At 43.3% G+C, this 19,245-nt stretch overlaps 1 protein-coding gene across 2 annotated transcripts in view; it reads right to left on the bottom strand.

Moving 5' to 3' along the window:
• btbd2 (BTB domain containing 2) overlaps positions 1-16,956 on the bottom strand; it is a 22,276-nt gene extending 5,320 nt beyond the window's left edge. Inside the window, exons 1-8 of one of the 2 annotated variants that reach the window (XM_062960429.1) lie at positions 16,469-16,956; positions 13,384-13,503; positions 12,076-12,232; positions 11,389-11,494; positions 10,914-11,111; positions 9,854-10,046; positions 9,677-9,764; positions 3,754-3,900 (exon numbers count right to left, since the gene is read on the bottom strand). In XM_062960429.1, coding sequence (XP_062816499.1) covers positions 3,754-3,900; positions 9,677-9,764; positions 9,854-10,046; positions 10,914-11,111; positions 11,389-11,494; positions 12,076-12,232; positions 13,384-13,503; positions 16,469-16,941 — 1,482 coding nt within the window. In that variant the 5' untranslated portion in view covers positions 16,942-16,956. The remainder of the gene's footprint in view (positions 1-3,753; positions 3,901-9,676; positions 9,765-9,853; positions 10,047-10,913; positions 11,112-11,388; positions 11,495-12,075; positions 12,233-13,383; positions 13,504-16,468) is intronic. The other variant, XM_062960430.1, reaches the window with a different exon arrangement.
• Positions 16,957-19,245: the final 2,289 nt, after the last annotated feature.

Raw genomic sequence — 19,245 nt, 5'->3', positions numbered from 1 at the left:
TAGTTGTGTTATAGTCACGATGCGTTGTTGTGAGTTTTGTGGGTCCGGATTGTGGTTTTGTGGTGTAGTTGTGTTGTTACAACTGGGAGGCAAGGCTTTTGTGTTGTGTTGTCAAGTTTTGTATTTCTGGGGCGTTTAGTTGTGTGCCAAGTTTCGTATTTCTGGGGCGTTTAGTTGTGTTGTTATAGTCACGATGCATTGTTGTGAGTTTTGTGGGTCCGGATTGTGGTTTTGTGGTGTGGTTGTGTTGTTACAACCAGGAGGCAAGGCTTTTGCGTTGTGTTGTCAAGTTTTATATTTCTGGGGTGTTTAGTTGTGTGCCAAGTTTTGTATTTCTGGGGTGTTTAGTTGTGTTGTTATAGTCACGATGTGTTGTTGTGAGTTTTATGGGTTCAGATTGTGGTTTTGTGGTGTGGTTGTGTTGTTACAACCTGGAGGGAAGGCTTTTGTGTTGTGTTGCCAAGTTTCGTAGTTCTGGGGCATTTAGTTGTGTTGTCATAGTCACAATGCGTTGTTGTGAGTTTTGTGGGTCCTGTGTGGTTTTGTGGTGTGGTTGTGTTGTTACAATTGGGAGGCAAGGCATTTGCATTGTGTTGCCAAGTTTTGTATTTCTGGGGTGTTTAGTTGTGTTGTTATCGCATGATGCGTTGTTGTGAGTTTTGTGGGTCCGGATTGTGGTTTTGTGGTGTGGTTGTGTTGTTGTAACCTGGAGGCAAGCCTTTTGCATTGTGTTGCCAAATTTCGTATTTCTGGGATGTTTAGTTTTGTTGTTATAGTCACTGCGCAAACAACTTTATCATTTTATATATATAGATTATTATTAACATTGAGGCTGGGAGGCCATCTGTCAGGTGTGCTTTGCTTGTGCTTTTGTGCACAAAGGCAGAAGGGGGTTAGATTCAATGGCCCAAGGGCTCTCTTCCAACCCTCTTTATTATTATTATTATTATTATTATTATTATTATTATTATTATTATTAACATTGAGGCTGGGAGGCCATCTGTCAGGTGTGCTTTGCTTGTGCTTTTGTGCACAAAGGCAGAAGGGGGTTAGATTCAATGGCCCAAGGGATCTCTTCCAACCCTCTTTATTATTATTATTATTATTATTATTATTATTATTATTATTATTAACATTGAGGCTGGGTGGCCATCTGTCAGGTGTGCTTTGCTTGTGCTTTTGTGCACAAAGGCAGAAGGGGGCTGGACTCAGTGGCCCAAGGGATCTCTTCCAACCCTCTTTATTATTATTATTATTATTATTATTATTATTATTATTATTATTATTAAAATTGAGGCTGGGTGGCCATCTGTCAGGTGTGCTTTGCTTGTGCTTTTGTGCACAAAGGCAGAAGGGGGCTGGACTCAGTGGCCCAAGGGATCTCTTCCAACCCTCTTTATTATTATTATTATTATTATTATTATTAACATTGAGGCTGGGTGGCCATCTGTCAGGTGTGCTTTGCTTGTGCTTTTGTGCACAAAGGCAGAAGGGGGCTGGACTCAGTGGCCCAAGGGATCTCTTCCAACCCTCTTTTTTATTATTATTATTATTATTATTATTATTATTATTATTATTATTAACATTGAGGCTGGGAGGCCATCTGTCAGGTGTGCTTTGCTTGTGCTTTTGTGCACAAAGGCAGAAGGGGGCTGGACTCAGTGGCCCAAGGGATCTCTTCCAACCCTCTTTATTATTATTATTATTATTATTATTATTATTATTATTATTATTATTATTATTAACATTGAGGCTGGGTGGCCATCTGTCAGGTGTGCTTTGCTTGTGCTTTTGTGCACAAAGGCAGAAGGGGGCTGGACTCAGTGGCCCAAGGGATCTCTTCCAACCCTCTTTTTTATTATTATTATTATTATTATTATTATTATTATTATTATTAACATTGAGGCTGGGTGGCCATCTGTCAGGTGTGCTTTGCTTGTGCTTTTGTGCACAAAGGCAGAAGGGGGTTAGATTCAATGGCCCAAGGGATCTCTTCCAACCCTCTTTATTATTATTATTATTATTATTATTATTATTATTATTATTATTATTAACATTGAGGCTGGGTGGCCATCTGTCAGGTGTGCTTTGCTTGTGCTTTTGTGCACAAAGGCAGAAGGGGGTTAGATTCAATGGCCCAAGGGCTCTCTTCCAACCCTCTTTATTATTATTATTATTATTATTATTATTATTATTATTATTATTATTAACATTGAGGCTGGGTGGCCATCTGTCAGGTGTGCTTTGCTTGTGCTTTTGTGCACAAAGGCAGAAGGGGGTTAGATTCAATGGCCCAAGGGATCTCTTCCAACCCTCTTTATTATTATTATTATTATTATTATTATTATTATTATTATTATTAACATTGAGGCTGGGTGGCCATCTGTCAGGTGTGCTTTGCTTGTGCTTTTGTGCACAAAGGCAGAAGGGGGTTAGATTCAATGGCCCAAGGGCTCTCTTCCAACCCTCTTTATTATTATTATTATTATTATTATTATTATTATTATTATTATTATTATTAACATTGAGGCTGGGTGGCCATCTGTCAGGTGTGCTTTGCTTGTGCTTTTGTGCACAAAGGCAGAAGGGGGTTAGATTCAATGGCCCAAGGGCTCTCTTCCAACCCTCTTTATTATTATTATTATTATTATTATTATTATTATTATTATTATTATTATTAACATTGAGGCTGGGTGGCCATCTGTCAGGTGTGCTTTGCTTGTGCTTTTGTGCACAAAGGCAGAAGGGGGTTAGATTCAATGGCCCAAGGGATCTCTTCCAACCCTCTTTATTATTATTATTATTATTAAAATTGAGGCTGGGAGGCCATCTGTCAGGTGTGCTTTGCTTGTGCTTTTGTGCACAAAGGCAGAAGGGGGTTAGATTCAATGGCCCAAGGGATCTCTTCCAAACCTCTTTATTATTATTATTATTATTAAAATTGAGGCTGGGTGGCCATCTGTCAGGTGTGCTTTGCTTGTGCTTTTGTGCACAAAGGCAGAAGGGGGTTAGATTCAATGGCCCAAGGGCTCTCTTCCAACCCTCTTTATTATTATTATTATTATTATTATTATTATTATTATTATTAACATTGAGGCTGGGTGGCCATCTGTCAGGTGTGCTTTGCTTGTGCTTTTGTGCACAAAGGCAGAAGGGGGTTAGATTCAATGGCCCAAGGGATCTCTTCCAACCCTCTTTATTATTATTATTATTATTAAAATTGAGGCTGGGAGGCCATCTGTCAGGTGTGCTTTGCTTGTGCTTTTGTGCACAAAGGCAGAAGGGGGTTAGATTCAATGGCCCAAGGGATCTCTTCCAAACCTCTTTATTATTATTATTATTATTATTATTATTATTATTATTATTATTAAACATTGAGGCTGGGTGGCCATTTGTTGTTATTATTTGTTGTTATTATTATTATTATCATTATCATCATCAAGGCTGTATTTGTTCCCATTTTGTTTGTTTTTTTACTTCAAAATGAGGCATGTACAGAGTGCATAGGAATTTGTTCATAGTTTTTTTTTAAAAAAAAACTCTAGCCCGGCCCTCCAACAGTCTGAGGGACCGCGGACTGGCCCCCTGTTTAAAAAGTTTGGGGACCCCTGGTCTAATGTCTATGAGACTGGATGGCCATCTGTCGGGAAGGTTTTGATGGTGTCGTGGCCAAACGGAGTTGGACTGGATGGCCTTTGGGGGACCCCTCGTGATTCTCGGAGGCTTCCCTTCCCTCCCGGCCTTTTCCTTCACCTTCAAGGTGGCGCAGGCCGTGTAGCTGACGGTGGGCAGGATCTCCACGGGCTCCTTGAACATGACCCGGAACGTGTTGGAGGAGCCGTCGCAGCTGAAGCCCGTGTCGTTCTGCCCCAGGACCGTGTTGCTGTCCGTGTGGATGATCTGCAGGGGAAAAGCCCCAGAATGATGACAACAATGATAAGAAAAGCCCCAGGTTTATATTATTATTATTATTATTATTATTATTATTATTTTATATTATTATTATTATTGACACAACGACGTTGTATGACACAGCAAACAAGATAGACATGCTGGATTTCGTTTCGCAAAACCACAAGTCGAACACTTCCCAAGTGTCTAGGACTGTGTGATGTATTATTATTATTATTACTATTATTATTATTATTATTATTATGGCACAGCAAACAAGATAGACATGCTGGATTTCGTTTCGCAAAACCACAAGTCGAACACTTCCCAAGTGTCTAGGACTGTGTGATGTATTATTATTATTATTATTTTATATTATTATTATTATTGACACAACGACGTTGTATGACACAGCAAACAAGATAGAGATGCTGGATTTCGTTTCGCAAAATCACAAGTCGAACACTTCCCAAGTGTCTAGGACTGTGTGATGTATTATTATTATTATTATTATTATTATTATTTTATATTATTATTATTATTGACACAACGACGTTGTATGACACAGCAAACAAGATAGAGATGCTGGATTTCGTTTCGCAAAATCACAAGTCGAACACTTCCCAAGTGTCTAGGACTGTGTGATGTATTATTATTATTATTATTATTATTATTATTATTATTATTATTATTTTATATTATTATTATTATTGACACAACGACGTTGTATGACACAGCAAACAAGATAGAGATGCTGGATTTCGTTTCGCAAAATCACAAGTCGAACACTTCCCAAGTGTCTAGGACTGTGTGATGTATTATTATTATTATTATTATTATTATTATTATTATTATTATTATTATTTTATATTATTATTATTATTGACACAACGACGTTGTATGACACAGCAAACAAGATAGAGATGCTGGATTTCGTTTCACAAAACCACAAGTCGAACACTTCCCAAGTGTCTAGGACTGTGTGATGTATTATTATTATTATTATTATTATTATTATTATTATTATTATTATTATTATTTTATATTATTATTATTATTGACACAACGACGTTGTATGACACAGCAAACAAGATAGAGATGCTGGATTTCGTTTCGCAAAATCACAAGTCGAACACTTCCCAAGTGTCTAGGACTGTGTGATGTATTATTATTATTATTATTTTATATTATTATTATTATTGACACAACGACGTTGTATGACACAGCAAACAAGATAGATATGCTGGATTTCGTTTCACAAAACCACAAGTCGAACACTTCCCAAGTGTCTAGGACTGTGTGATGTATTTTCGGATGATGCGTGCAGATCCCAGCAGGGTGGCCTTTTGCAGTTGGCAGATGGTGATTTTGTCAATGTCTATTGTTTCCAAATGCCGGATGAGATCTTTTGGCACGGCACCCAGTGTGCCCATCACCACTGGGACCACCTGCACTGGTTTCTGCCAGAGTCTTTGAAGTTCAATCTTGAGGTCCTGAGAGCGGCTGAGTTTTTCCTGTTGTTTTTCTTCAATGCGACTGTCACCTGGGATGGCAACATCCATGATCCAAACCTTTTTCTTCTCCACAACTGTGATGTCTGGTGTGTTGTGTTCCAGAACTTTGTCAGTCTGGATTCGGAAGTCCCACAGTATCTTTGCGTGTTCATTTTCCACAAGCTTTGCAGGTTTGTGATCCCACCAGTTCTTAACTGCAGGGAGGTGATACTTGAGGCATAGGTTCCAATGAATCATTTGGGCCACATAGTTGTGCCTCTGTTTGTAGTCTGTCCGTGCGATTTTCTTACAGCAGCTGAGGATATGATCCATGGTTTCGTCGGTTTCCTTGCACAGTCTGCATTTTGGGTCATCAGCTGATTTTTCAATCTTGGCCTTAATTGCCTTTGTCCTGATGTCTTGCTCCTGGGCTGCAAGGATCAGGCCTTCTGTCTCCTTCTTCAGGGTCCCATTCGTGAGCCAGAGCCAGGTCTTCTCCTTATCAGCTTTTCCTTCAGTTTTGTCAAGGAACTTTCCATGCAATGTTTTGTTGTGCCAGCTGTCAGCTCTAGTTTGTAGTGCAGTTTTCTTGTACTGGTTTTTTGTCTGCTGTGCTTTGAGGAGTTTCTGATTTTTGACTTCAATCAAAGCAGGTTCTTCACTTTGTTTTACATATTCTGCCAGGGCATGTTCTTCTTCTTTGGCTGCTTGTTTTACTTGCAAGAGTCCTTATTATTATTTTGTGATACGAAATCCAGCATATCTATCTCGTGTGCTGTGTCATACTATGTCTTTGTGTCAATAATAGTATTTGGATGATGTGATTTTAATATGGAACGCAATGTTTTAATATGTATTTATTTTAATTTATTTTAAGCTTCAGTTTGTATGTGTATTAAGGCATCTAATATTTATTATTATTTTATTATGACACAGCAAACAAGATAGATATGCTGGATTTCATATCACAAAATCACAAGTCGAACACTTCCCAAATTTATTATTATTATTATTATTATTATTATTATTATTACCATTTTATTGTATGACACAGCAAACAAGATAGATATGCTGGATTTCATATCACAAATTACAAGTCGAACACTTCCCAAATTTATTATTATTATTATTATTATCATCATCATTTTGTTGTATGACACAGCAAACAAAATAGATATGCTGGATTTCATATCACAAAATCACAAGTTGAACACTTCCCAAATTTATTATTATTATTATTATTATTATTATTATTATTATTATTATCATTTTATTGTATGACACAGCAAACAAAATAGATATGCTGGATTTCATATCACAAAATCACTAGTCGAACACTTCCCAAATTTATTATTATTATTATTATTATTATTATTATTATTATCATTTTATTGTATGACACAGCAAACAAAATAGATATGCTGGATTTCATATCACAAATTACAAGTCGAACACTTCCCAAATTTATTATTATTATTATTATTATTATTATTATTATCATCATCATCCTTTTATTGTATGACACAGCAAACAAAATAGATATGCTGGATTTCATATCACAAATTACAAGTCGAACACTTCCCAAATTTATTATTATTATTATTATTATTATTATTATTATTATTATTATTATTATCATTTTATTGTATGACACAGCAAACAAGATAGATATGCTGGATTTCAAATTATTATTATTATTATTATTATTATTATTATTATTATTATTATTATTGCCCCAGGTTTAATAATAATACAATAGAAAAGCCCTGGCTTTATTTTTATATTATTTTTATTTATTTATTTACCTTATTTCAACCCCAGAAGGGACTCAAGGCGGCTTACATATGGCAACTATTAGATGCCTTAATACATACTAAAACATCTCTCCTTATTATCCAAGCTTAAAATAAATACATACTAAAACATTGCATTCAATATTAAAATCACATCATCCAAATATTATTATTGACACAAAGACATAGTATGACACAGCAAACAAGATAGATATGCTGGATTTCAAATTATATTATTATTATTATTATTATTATTATTATTATTATTATTATTATTATTATTATTGCTGCCCCAGGTTTAATAATCATACAATAGAAAAGCCCTGGGTTTATTTTTATATTATTTTTATCTATTTATTTACCTTATTTCTACCCCGCCTTTCTCTACCCCAAGGCAGCTTACATATGGCAACTATTAGATGCCTTAAAACACATACAAACCGAAGCTTAAAATAAATTAAAATAAATACATATTAAAACATTTAAGTATTGCAATCACATCATCCAAATATTATTGACACAAAGACATACAGTAGAGTCTCACTTATCCAAGCTATGTAAATATTCAAAAACATTTAACCTACTGATGCCTCAATTAATGCAATTTTATTGGTATCTATTTTTATTTATTACCACCCTCGGCTTATACTGGAGTCAATGTTTTCTCACTTTTTTTGTGGTAAAATTAGGTGCTTGGATAAGCGAATATCTTGGATAATAAGGAGAGATTAAGGAAAAGCCTATTAAACTTCAAATGAGGTTATGATTTTACAAATTAAGCACCAAAACATCATGTTATACAACAAATTTGACAGAAAAAGTAGTTCAATACACAATAATGTTATGTTGTAATTACTGTATTTACGAATTTAGCACCAAAATATCACAATATATTGAAAACATTGACTACAAAAATGGCTTGGATAATCCAGAAACTTGGATAAGCGAGGCTTGGATAAGTGAGACTCTACTGTATTGACACAAAGACAGAGTATGACACAGCAAACGAGATATATCCTGGATTTCGTATCACAAAATCGTAAGTCAAACACTTCCCAAGTGTTTAGGACTGTGTGATGTATATTATTATTATTATTATTATTATTATTATTATTATTATTATTATTATTGACACAGACATAGTATGAGACAGAAAATGAGATATATACTGGATTTCGTATCACAAAATCATAAGTCAAACATTTCCCAAGTGTTTAGGACTGTGTGATGTATTATATTATTATTATACTAGATTTCATATCACAAAATCCTAAGTCAAACACTTCCCAAGTGTTTAGGACTGTGTGGTGTATATTATTATTATTATTATTATTATTATTATTATTATTATTATTGACACAAAGACATATGACACAGAAAACGAGATATATACTGGATTTCACATCACAAAATCATGTCAAACACTTCCCAAGTGTTTAGGACTGTGGAATGTATATTATTATTATTATTATTATTATTATTATTATTATTATTATTATCACATAGTATGAGACAGAAGACGAGATATATACTGGATTTCATATCACAGAATCATAAGTCGAACACTTCCCAAGTGTTTAGGACTGTGTAATGTATATTATTATTATTATTATTATTATTATTATTATTATTATTGACACGAAGACATATGACACAGAAAATGAGATATATACTGGATTTCGTATCACAAAATCGCAAGTCAAACACTTCCCAAAGTGTTTAGGACTGTGTGATGTATATTATTATTATTATTATTATTATTATTATTATTATTATTATTATTAGAAAGGCTCTAGGTTTAGTATATTATTATTATTATTATTATTATTTGAAACACAAGATGAGTCCACAGCAGACACTCTGCTGGCTGTTGTATTGGATCACACGTCTGACACTTTTATTTTTATTTTATATTATCATTATTATTATTATTATTATTATCATTATTATTATTATCCTGTCATGATCTCCAATCCTTGACATCTCTGGTCGGCTGACAAAGAACAGATGCTAGCCATAAAACAGGCCAGCCATAAAACCTCAATGACCCTCTGGTATGTGAGAGCCCCTATATATGTGGGCCAAAGAGAAGGTTCTAGCATTCGGTACAATAAAATCGGGTTCTCTTCTCCCAGTTGTGCTGTGGGTCAGTCTTCCAAAGGAAAAAGCACCAAGACACACGCTGGTAGATTACAACAGATTTTATTGTACCGAATGCCAGAACCTTCTCTTTGGCCCACATATATAGGGGCTCTCAAATACCAGAGGGTCATTGAGGTTTTATGGCTGGCCCGTTTTATGGCTGGCATCTGTTCCTTGTCAGCTTAAGATGTAGCCAAAGACCTATATAAGTATTTTTTAAAAATTCATATTGCTGATAATAATAACAAAGCGGAGCATTTCTCAATTGAGATCGGGATATTGGGTGTTCTAGTCAACCCTACATCTAGAGCGCACTATAACTCCCGCCAAGCCCGAGCCCTTGGCATCCTACGATACCTGTATGTTGACTTGGTAGTCCGTCGGGCCGTGGATGGAGCCGTACAAGCCGAACCCGACGATGAAGATCCTCTTGTTGACAGAGAACCTGCGGCGAAGAAGGGCAGGTCACACTCTCTCAACCCCATCTCTTCCCAGGAAGCCCCATATATAGCCCTGCTGGGGGGAGAGGCCCACCGGATGCGGTCGCTGGTCCCGCTGTAGCCCCAGCGGCTCTCCACTTGCTGAAACCGGTTGATGCTGCACTCCTTGCCCCGCAGGCAGCACCGGGGCCGGTCGATGAACTCCACCCGGGGCTTGGGGTTGACGGTGAAGTGGAGGAAGAGGCTGACCACCTCCCGGTCCGTCAGGATCCCCGACTGGGCCGGACCTGGAGGACAGAACACTCCGCCGGATAGACTCACACAACCACGGGGCTGGAAGAGGTCCATTGAGCCCTAATCTAGAATCCTATTGGCCTCGTTAGCTGCTGCATCACAGTCCCTTGGCGCTATCCCTCATCTGGCCACTAGAGGGGGGTATGGCGAGCGCATCATTAATATTAATAATAATAATAATGGTGGCAGAGGACTCTTACAAGGAAAACAAGCAGTCAAAGAAGAAGAACATGCCCTGATAGAATATGTAAAGCAAAGTGAAAAACCTGCTTTGACTGAAGACAAAAATCAGAAACTCCTCAAAGCACAGCAGACAAAGAATCAGTATAAGAAAACCACACTACAAACTAGAGCAGAATCAGTACAAGAAAGCCGCACTACAAACTAGAGCAGAATCAGTACAAGAAAGCCGCACTACAAACTAGAGCAGAATCAGTACAAGAAAGCCGCACTACAAACTAGAGCAGAATCAGTACAAGAAAGCCGCACTACAAACTAGAGCAGAATCAGTACAAGAAAGCCGCACTACAAACTAGAGCAGAATCAGTACAAGAAAGCCGCACTACAAACTAGAGCAGAATCAGTACAAGAAAGCCGCACTACAAACTAGAGCAGAATCAGTACAAGAAAGCCGCACTACAAACTAGAGCAGAATCAGTACAAGAAAGCCGCACTACAAACTAGAGCAGAATCAGTACAAGAAAGCCGCACTACAAACTAGAGCTGACAGCTGGCACAACAAAACATTGCATGGAAAGTTCCTTGACAAAATTGAAGGAAAAGCACTAGGGTGGCTATGAAGCACACAGTACACAGGCACCAGTTTGCCCAACCACTCGCCCCAGCCTTTCCCGGCTTACCGGCGGCAAACTCCTCGATAGTCATGAGCGGGAATCGGATGAGAGCCAGGGCCTTGCCCAGGGCCTGGCGCTTGTTTTCGGGAACCACCTGCAATTGCTGGCGCTGGCACTCGGCCGCCGACCACCGGACCGCGGCGTTGAAGAGCCGCACCTCTCGGATCCCCAGCGTGTCCCGCTCCAGCACCGCAACCAGCGTCTCTACCAGAGCCATAGAAAAAACCATCAGGAGAGAAGCAGCACAATCAAAACCCTCCCGACAGGTGGCCATACAGCCCCATAGACAGCAGTTTCATAGAGATAAACAGGACTGAAAATAGTAGGGAGAGACGACAAGAGCCAACCCCATTATGCCATAAAGGAACACAATCTAATCCCTCCCGACAGATGGCCATCCTGCCTTATCCTCAGAAACAGGGCCATAGCATCCTAGATTTGGAAGGGACTCTTGCAAGTCAGATATACAAAGAAGGCTCACCCAGGTCAATGTCGGTGAAGCCTTCGGCGTTGATGGCGTCTGACGTGTTCTTATCTATGTTCTCCAGGCAAAGGCTTGCAAGCTGGGGCTCATCGAAGAGCCTGGCCTAAAACAGCAGACAAAATAATAATAATAATAATAATAATAATAATAATAATAATAATAATGGGCACACTGGGTGTTGTGCCAAAAGATCTCAGCCGGCATTTGGAAACAATAGACATTGACAAAATCACCATCTGCCAACTGCAAAAGGCCACCCTACTGGGATCTGCACACATCATCAGAAAATACATCACACAGTCCTAGACACTTGGGAAGTGTTCGACTTGTGATTTTGTGATACGAAATCCAGCATGTCTATCTTGTTTGCTGTGTTATAATAAAATAATAATAATAATTTTATTTTTATACCCCGCCACCATCTCCCCAGGCGGAGAAATAAATTCTGGCACGAGCAAAGTCTATGCAATTATTCCAAAAATACAGAAAAACCTTCCACCACTGCAGAAAAATAGGGTACAGTATTCCTAATATTTATTTATTTCTTATTAACAACATTTATATCCCACCCTTCTCACCCCGAAGGGGACTCAGGGCGGTTTACAAGTATATATACATACAATATATTATATTATACGACTATATGGCAATGGATGGTTCAATAGATGGGCCCAAAAAGGCTACCTGGGTCAGAAGCATGAAGGCATTGTCCGCCCGCAGGTTCTTCTTCAGGAACTCCACGCAGTGAGCTTCCAGAGCCGGCACTGCGTACTTCTTTGCCGTGTAGAGCGTCGTCATAACGGTCTCGGGCCCGATCTGGACTTCATCAGAATAAAGAAACCTGGGGACAAGAAACGGGAGCTTTGCTGCCAGGCTCCCAGTCTCCCTGCTGGTTTTCCCGTCCCTTCACTGTGGAGCCTCTTCCCAAGTGCCAGAGATAGGGCTGAGCCTCTACATCTCTCCTGAGAGGCCCTTTAGGACTAAAGGGCGGGGCTAGGGGTGGGGCCGGGGCCTCTTCCCAACAGCACGAGACAGGGCTGAGCCTCTATATCTCTCCTGAGAGGCCTTTTAGGACTAAAGGGCGGGGCTAGGGGAGGGGGCGGGGCCTCTTCCCAAGAGCACGAGACAGGGCTGAGCCTCTATATCTCTCCTGAGAGGCCTTTTAGGACTAAAGGGCGGGGCTAGGGGAGGGGGCGGGGCCTCTTCCCAAGAGCACGAGACAGGGCTGAGCCTCTATATCTCTCCTGAGAGGCCTTTTAGGACTAAAGGGCGGGGCTAGGGGAGGGGGCGGGGCCTCTTCCCAAGAGCACGAGACAGGGCTGAGCCTCTACATCTCTCCTGAGAGGCCCTTTAGGACTAAAGGGCGGGGCTAGGGGTGGGGCCGGGGCCTCTTCCCAAGAGCACGAGACAGGGCTGAGCCTCTATATCTCTCCTGAGAGGCCTTTTAGGACTAAAGGGCGGGGCTAGGGGAGGGGGCGGGGCCTCTTCCCAAGAGCACGAGACAGGGCTGAGCCTCTGTAGACCTCCCCTGAGGCGTTTGTTAGAACATGGGAAGAGGCCCCGCCCCTCCTCTAGCCCCACCCCCTGCATCCTGGCAGGCTCCGCAGGACTGGGATAGAAGCTCAGCCCTGACTCAGAGCTCATAACTCCGCCCACCCCAGTCCTGGCTGTCCATTTGTGGCCCTGCCACAAATATTTGTTATTATCATGTTGAAACAGTATTACAGAATCCTAGAGTTGAAAGGGACCCCCCCAAAGGCCATCCAATCCAACCCCATTCTGCTATAAAGGAATACACCATACAATCCCTCCCAACAGATGGCCATCAAGCCTCATAGAGGTTCATGGAGAAATAGAATCGTGGAATCTTAAGAGATGGAAGGCCATCTATAAACGAAGACTCCATCCAAGCATATATATATATATACACTGACATGTGACTGCCCCATTCTTGCTCCAGCCCAGACTATGAGACACACCATTGGTTCTTACTTCAGCAAAGCCAGGAAGGCGGCCGGCTCCACGTCGGGGAGCTCGATCTCGGCGGAAGAGGTGGCCATCCCTCCGTTGAACATGGCATCAAAGACTGCGCTGCCCACCGCCAGCACAAACCTGCCATGGGGAAGAAGGAGGGTGGCCTTGTTGCCATAGGCTATCCAAAGACTTGCAGAAGATCCTTGTGAAAAGGGCCTCCCATCCAAAAAGCACATCACGGTCTCGACACGACAGCAAAGATTTGGGCATTGAATGGATGGACAACAGGCTAAGACACACAAGCCCAAAAGACATTGTAAAAACACTAAACAAGTCCTACATTGCCTAGGATTGCATGCCTTTATGCACAGACACACACAATAATATAATAATAATAATATTAATAATAATAATAAGTAAAACAAGCAGTCAAAGAAGAAGAACATGTCCTGGCAGAATATGTAAAGCAAAGTGAAGAACCTGCTTTGATTGAAGTCAAAAATCAGAAACAGACAAAAAACCAGTACAAGAAAACCGCACTACAAACTAGAGCAGAATCAGTACAAGAAAACCGCACTACAAACTAGAGCAGAATCAGTACAAGAAAACCGCACTACAAACTAGAGCTGACAGCTGGCACAACAAAACATTGCATGGAAAGTTCCTTGACAAAATTGAAGGAAAAGCTGATAAGGAGGAGACCTGGCTCTGGCTCACGAATGGGACCCTGAAGCCCAGGAGCAAGACATCAGAACAAAGGCCATTAAGGCCAAGATCGAAAAATCAGCTGATGACCCAAAATGCAGACTGTGCAAGGAAACCGACGAAACCATTGATCATCTCCTCAGCTGCTGTAAGAAAATCGCACGGACAGACTACAAACAGAGGCACAACTATGTGGCCCAAATGATCCATTGGAACTTATGCCTCAAGTCCCACCTCCCAGCAGGAAAGAACTGGTGGGATCACAAAACTGCAAAAGTATTGGAAAAAGAGCACGCAAAGATACCGTGGGACTTCCGAATCCAGACAGACAAAGTTCTGGAACACAACACACCAGACATCACAGTTGTGGAAAAGAAAAAGGTTTGAATCATTGATGTCGCCATCCCAGGTGACAGTTGCATTGACAAAAAACAACAGGAAAAACTCAGCCTCAAGATTGAACTGCAAAGACTCTGGCAGAAACCAGTGCAGGTGGTCCTGGTGGTGATGGGCACACTGGGTGCCGTGCCAAAAGATCTCAGCCGGCATTTGGAAACAATAGACATTGATAAAATTACGATCTGCCAACTGCAAAAGGCCACCCGACTGGGATCTGTGCGCATCATCCGAAAATACATCACACAGTCCTAGACACTTGGGAAGAGTTTGACTTGTGATTTTGTGATACGAAATCCAGCATGTCTATCTGGAGCTAACAGCGGGAGCTCACTCCGCTCCCGGGATTCGAACCTGGGACCTTTCGGTCTGCAAGTTCAGCAGCGCTTTAACACGTACATCAAAATCCAAGCAGATCAAGTCGGAGTAATTAAAAGCGAACCAGCGGGGACAGGTTTCATAAAGTTGTTATATCATGGAAATGAGTAAGTGATAAAGTGCTGGTGGCTCAGTGTGTTAAAGCGCTGAGCTGCTGAACTTGCAGACCGAAAGGTCGCAGGTTCAAATCCTGGGAGCGGAATGAGCGTCCGCTGTTAGCCCCAGCTCCTGCCAACCTAGCAGTTCGAAAACATGCATATGTGAGTAGATGAATAGGTACGGCTCCGGCGGGAAGTTAACGGAGTTTCACGCAGCCAGGCCAATGGCCACATGACTTTGGAGGTGTCTACGGACAACGCCGGCTCTTGGGCTTAGAAATGGAGGTGAGCCCCAACCCCCAGAGTGTGAGTAGATCAATAGGTACGGCTCCGGCGGGAAGGTAAGGGTGCTCCATGCAGTCATGCCAGTGGCCACATGACTTTGGAGGTGTCTACGGACAACGCCGGCTCTTGGGCTTAGAAATGGAGGTGAGCCCCAACCCCCAGAGTGTGAGTAGATCAATAGGTACGGCTCCGGCGGGAAGGTAAGGGTGCTCCATGCAGTCATGCCAGTGGCCACATGACTTTGGAGGTGTCTACGGACAACGCGGCTCTTGGGCTTAGAAATGGAGGTGAGCCCCAACCCCCAGAGTGTGAGTAGATCAATAGGTACGGCTCCGGCGGGAAGGTAAGGGTGCTCCATGCAGTCATGCCAGTGGCCACATGACTTTGGAGGTGTCTACGGACAACGCCGGCTCTTGGGCTTAGAAATGGAGGTGAGCCCCAACCCCCAGAGTGTGAGTAGATCAATAGGTACGGCTCCGGCGGGAAGGTAACGGCGTTTCACGCAGTCATGCCAGTGGCCACATGACTTTGGAGGTGTCTACGGACAACGCGGCTCTTGGGCTTAGAAATGGAGGTGAGCCCCAACCCCCAGAGTGTGAGTAGATCAATAGGTACGGCTCCGGCGGGAAGGTAAGGGTGCTCCATGCAGTCATGCCAGTGGCCACATGACTTTGGAGGTGTCTACGGACAACGCGGCTCTTGGGCTTAGAAATGGAGGTGAGCCCCAACCCCCAGAGTGTGAGTAGATCAATAGGTACGGCTCCGGCGGGAAGGTAACGGCGTTTCACGCAGTCATGCCAGTGGCCACATGACTTTGGAGGTGTCTACGGACAACGCTGGCTCTTGGGCTTAGAAATGGAGGTGAGCCCCAACCCCCAGAGTGTGAGTAGATCAATAGGTACGGCTCCGGCGGGAAGGTAATGGTGCTCCATGCAGTCATGCTAGTGGCCACATGACTCTGGAGGTGTCTACGGACAACGCCGGCTCTTGGGCTTAGAAATGGAGGTGAGCCCCAACCCCCAGAGTCAGACACGACTGGACTTAACGTCAGGGGAAAACCTTTACCTTAACCTAGGGTTTAATAAACATAAAGGATTTTGATGACAACTCTACTGAGCCTATTCTTCTTTCCTTTCTTCCTCCCTCTCTTCTTCTTTCCTCCCATCTTCCTATTACTACTATTATTATTATTATTATTATTATTATTATTATTATTATTATTTTCCTCCCACTTTTCTTGCCTGTGTGCAGGGAGGCGTTGGGCGCCCCTCCGTCCCTTCCCGACCACGAAGTGGACGTCGCTGAGCACCTCGTTGTTGAAGAGGAAGGCCATGCGCTCCAGCACCGTCGGCTTCGTGGCCTGCCAGTTGTAGGCCGAGGGCGGCGGCGGAGAGCAAGGAGGCGGCGACGGCGGCGATGAAGAAGAAGGCGCCGAGGCTGCGGGAGGAGGCGACGACGAGGCCCCCGGGAGGCGCGGGTTGCCTCCGCCCCGGTTCTGCGCCGCACCAGGCCCCGGAGCCTCGGGCCTCGAGTTGGAGCAAGGCGGGAGCGGCGGAGGAGGAGGCGGCGGCGCCGAGGAGGCGGAGGAGAAAGGTAGGCCTCCTTCCTCGAGGGGCCCGGCTCCGGCCGCCATTTTGCGGCGCCGACGAGGAGGAGGAGCCGAGAAGCGGAGGAGGAGGAGGAGGAAGCAGCACGGGCTTCCGCTGCGGCCCATGGAGGGAGGGAAAGGGAGGCAGAGGAGGCGCCGCCTGAGGGAAGGGAGGCCCAATGGCCGGCCGCCCGTCGAATGAGGCCTACCTGAGGGGAAAGTTCACAATGGAGGCCCGCCTGAGGGAAGGTTTAAAATGGAGGCCTAACAGGAAGGCTTCAAGGCCTACCTGAGGAAGGTTTTTAGGCCTACCTGAGGGGAAGGTTTAACATTGAGGCCTACCTGAGGGAGGTTTTAAATAGAGGCCTACCTGAGGGAGGTTTTTAGGCCTACCTGAGGGAAAGGTTTACAATGGAGGCCTACCTGAGGAAGGTTTTTAGGCCTACCTGAGGGAAAGGTTTACAATGGAGGCCTACCTGAGGAAGGTTTTTAGGCCTACCTGAGGGGAAGGTTTAACATTGAGGCCTACCTGAGAAGGACTTTGAGGCCTACCTGAAGGGAAAGTTTACAATGGAGGCCTACCTGAGGAAGGTTTTTAGGCCTACCTGAGGGGAAGGTTTAACATTGAGGCCTACCTGAGGAAGGTTTTAAATAGAGGCCTACCTGAGGGAGGTTTTAAATAGAGGCCTACCTGAGGAAGGTTTTTAGGCCTACCTGAGGGAAAGGTTTACAATGGAGGCCTACCTGAGGAAGGTTTTTAGGCCTACCTGAGGGGAAGGTTTAACATTGAGGCCTACCTGAGGAAGGTTTTAAATAGAGGCCTACCTGAGGAAGGTTTTTAGGCCTACCTGAGGGGAAGGTTTAACATTGAGGCCTACCTGAGAAGGACTTTGAGGCCTACCTGAAGGGAAAGTTTACAATGGAGGCCTACCTGAGGGAAGGTTTAAAATGGAGGCCTACCTGAGGGAAAGGTTTAAAATGGAGGCCTACCTGAGCAAGGCTTTTAGGCCTACCTGAGGGGAAGGTTTAACATTGAGGCCTACCTGAGGAAGGTTTTAAATAGAGGCCTACCTGAGGGAAAGGTTTAAAATGGAGGCCCACCTGAGGAAGGCTTCATGGCCTACCTGAGGGAAAGGTTTAACATTGAGGCCTACCTGACGAAGGTTTAAAATGGAGGCCTACCTGAGGGAGGTTTTTAGGCCTACCTGAGGGAAAGGTTTGCAATGGAGGCCCACCTGAGGGAAGGTTTAAAATGGAGGCCTAACAGGAAGGCTTCAAGGCCTACCTGAGGAAGGTTTTTAGGCCTACCTGAGGGGAAGGTTTAACATTGGGGCCTACCTGAGGAAGGTTTTAAATAGAGGCCTACCTGAGGGAGGTTTTTAGGCCTACCTGAGGGAAAGGTTTAAAATGGAGGCCTACCTGAGGGAAAGGTTTACAATTGAGGACTACCTGAGAAGGACTTTGAGGCCTACCTGAAGGGAAAGGTTTAAAATGGAGGCCCCACCTGAGGAAGGCTTCAAGGCCTACCTGAGGGGAAGGTTTACAATGGAGGCCTACCTGAGGGAGGTTTTTAGGCCTACCTGAGGGAAAGGTTTAAAATGGAGGCCTACCTGAGGAAGGCTTCAAGGCCTACCTGAGGGAGGTTTTTAGGCCTACCTGAGGGAAAGGTTTAAAATGGAGGCCTACCTGAGGGAGGTTTTTAGGCCTACCTGAGGGAAAGGTTTACAATGGAGGCCTACCTGAGGAAGGCTTCAAGGCCTACCTGAGGGGAAGGTTTACAATGGAGGCCTACCTGAGGGAGGTTTTTAGGCCTACCTGAGGGAAAGGTTTACAATGGAGGCCTACCTGAGGAAGGCTTCAAGGCCTACCTGAGGGAAAGGTTTACAATGGAGGCCTACCTGAGGGAGGTTTTTAGGCCTACCTGAGGGAAAGGTTTACAATGGAGGCCTACCTGAGGAAGGCTTCAAGGCCTACCTGAGGGGAAGGTTTACAATGGAGGCCTACCTGAGGGAGGTTTTTAGGCCTACCTGAGGGAAAGGTTTAAAATGGAGGCCTACCTGAGGAAGGCTTCAAGGCCTACCTGAGGGAAAGGTTTAAAATGGAGGCCTACCTGAGGGAGGTTTTTAGGCCTACCTGAGGGAAAGGTTTAAAATGGAGGCCTACCTGAGGAAGGCTTCAAGGCCTACCTGAGGGAAAGGTTTAAAATGGAGGCCTACCTGAGGGAGGTTTTTAGGCCTACCTGAGGGAAAGGTTTAAAATGGAGGCCTACCTGAGGGAGGTTTTTAGGCCTACCTGAGGGAAAGGTTTACAATGGAGGCCTACCTGAGGAAGGCTTCAAGGCCTACCTGAGGGGAAGGTTTACAATGGAGGCCTACCTGAGGGAGGTTTTTAGGCCTACCTGAGGGAAAGGTTTACAATGGAGGCCTACCT

This window comes from Anolis carolinensis, unplaced genomic scaffold, assembly GCF_035594765.1.
Source record: "Anolis carolinensis isolate JA03-04 unplaced genomic scaffold, rAnoCar3.1.pri scaffold_7, whole genome shotgun sequence".
Classification (NCBI taxonomy): domain Eukaryota; kingdom Metazoa; phylum Chordata; class Lepidosauria; order Squamata; family Dactyloidae; genus Anolis; species Anolis carolinensis.
Note: the sequence above shows the minus strand (reverse complement) of the source record. Positions and strands in the feature narration are given on the sequence as shown.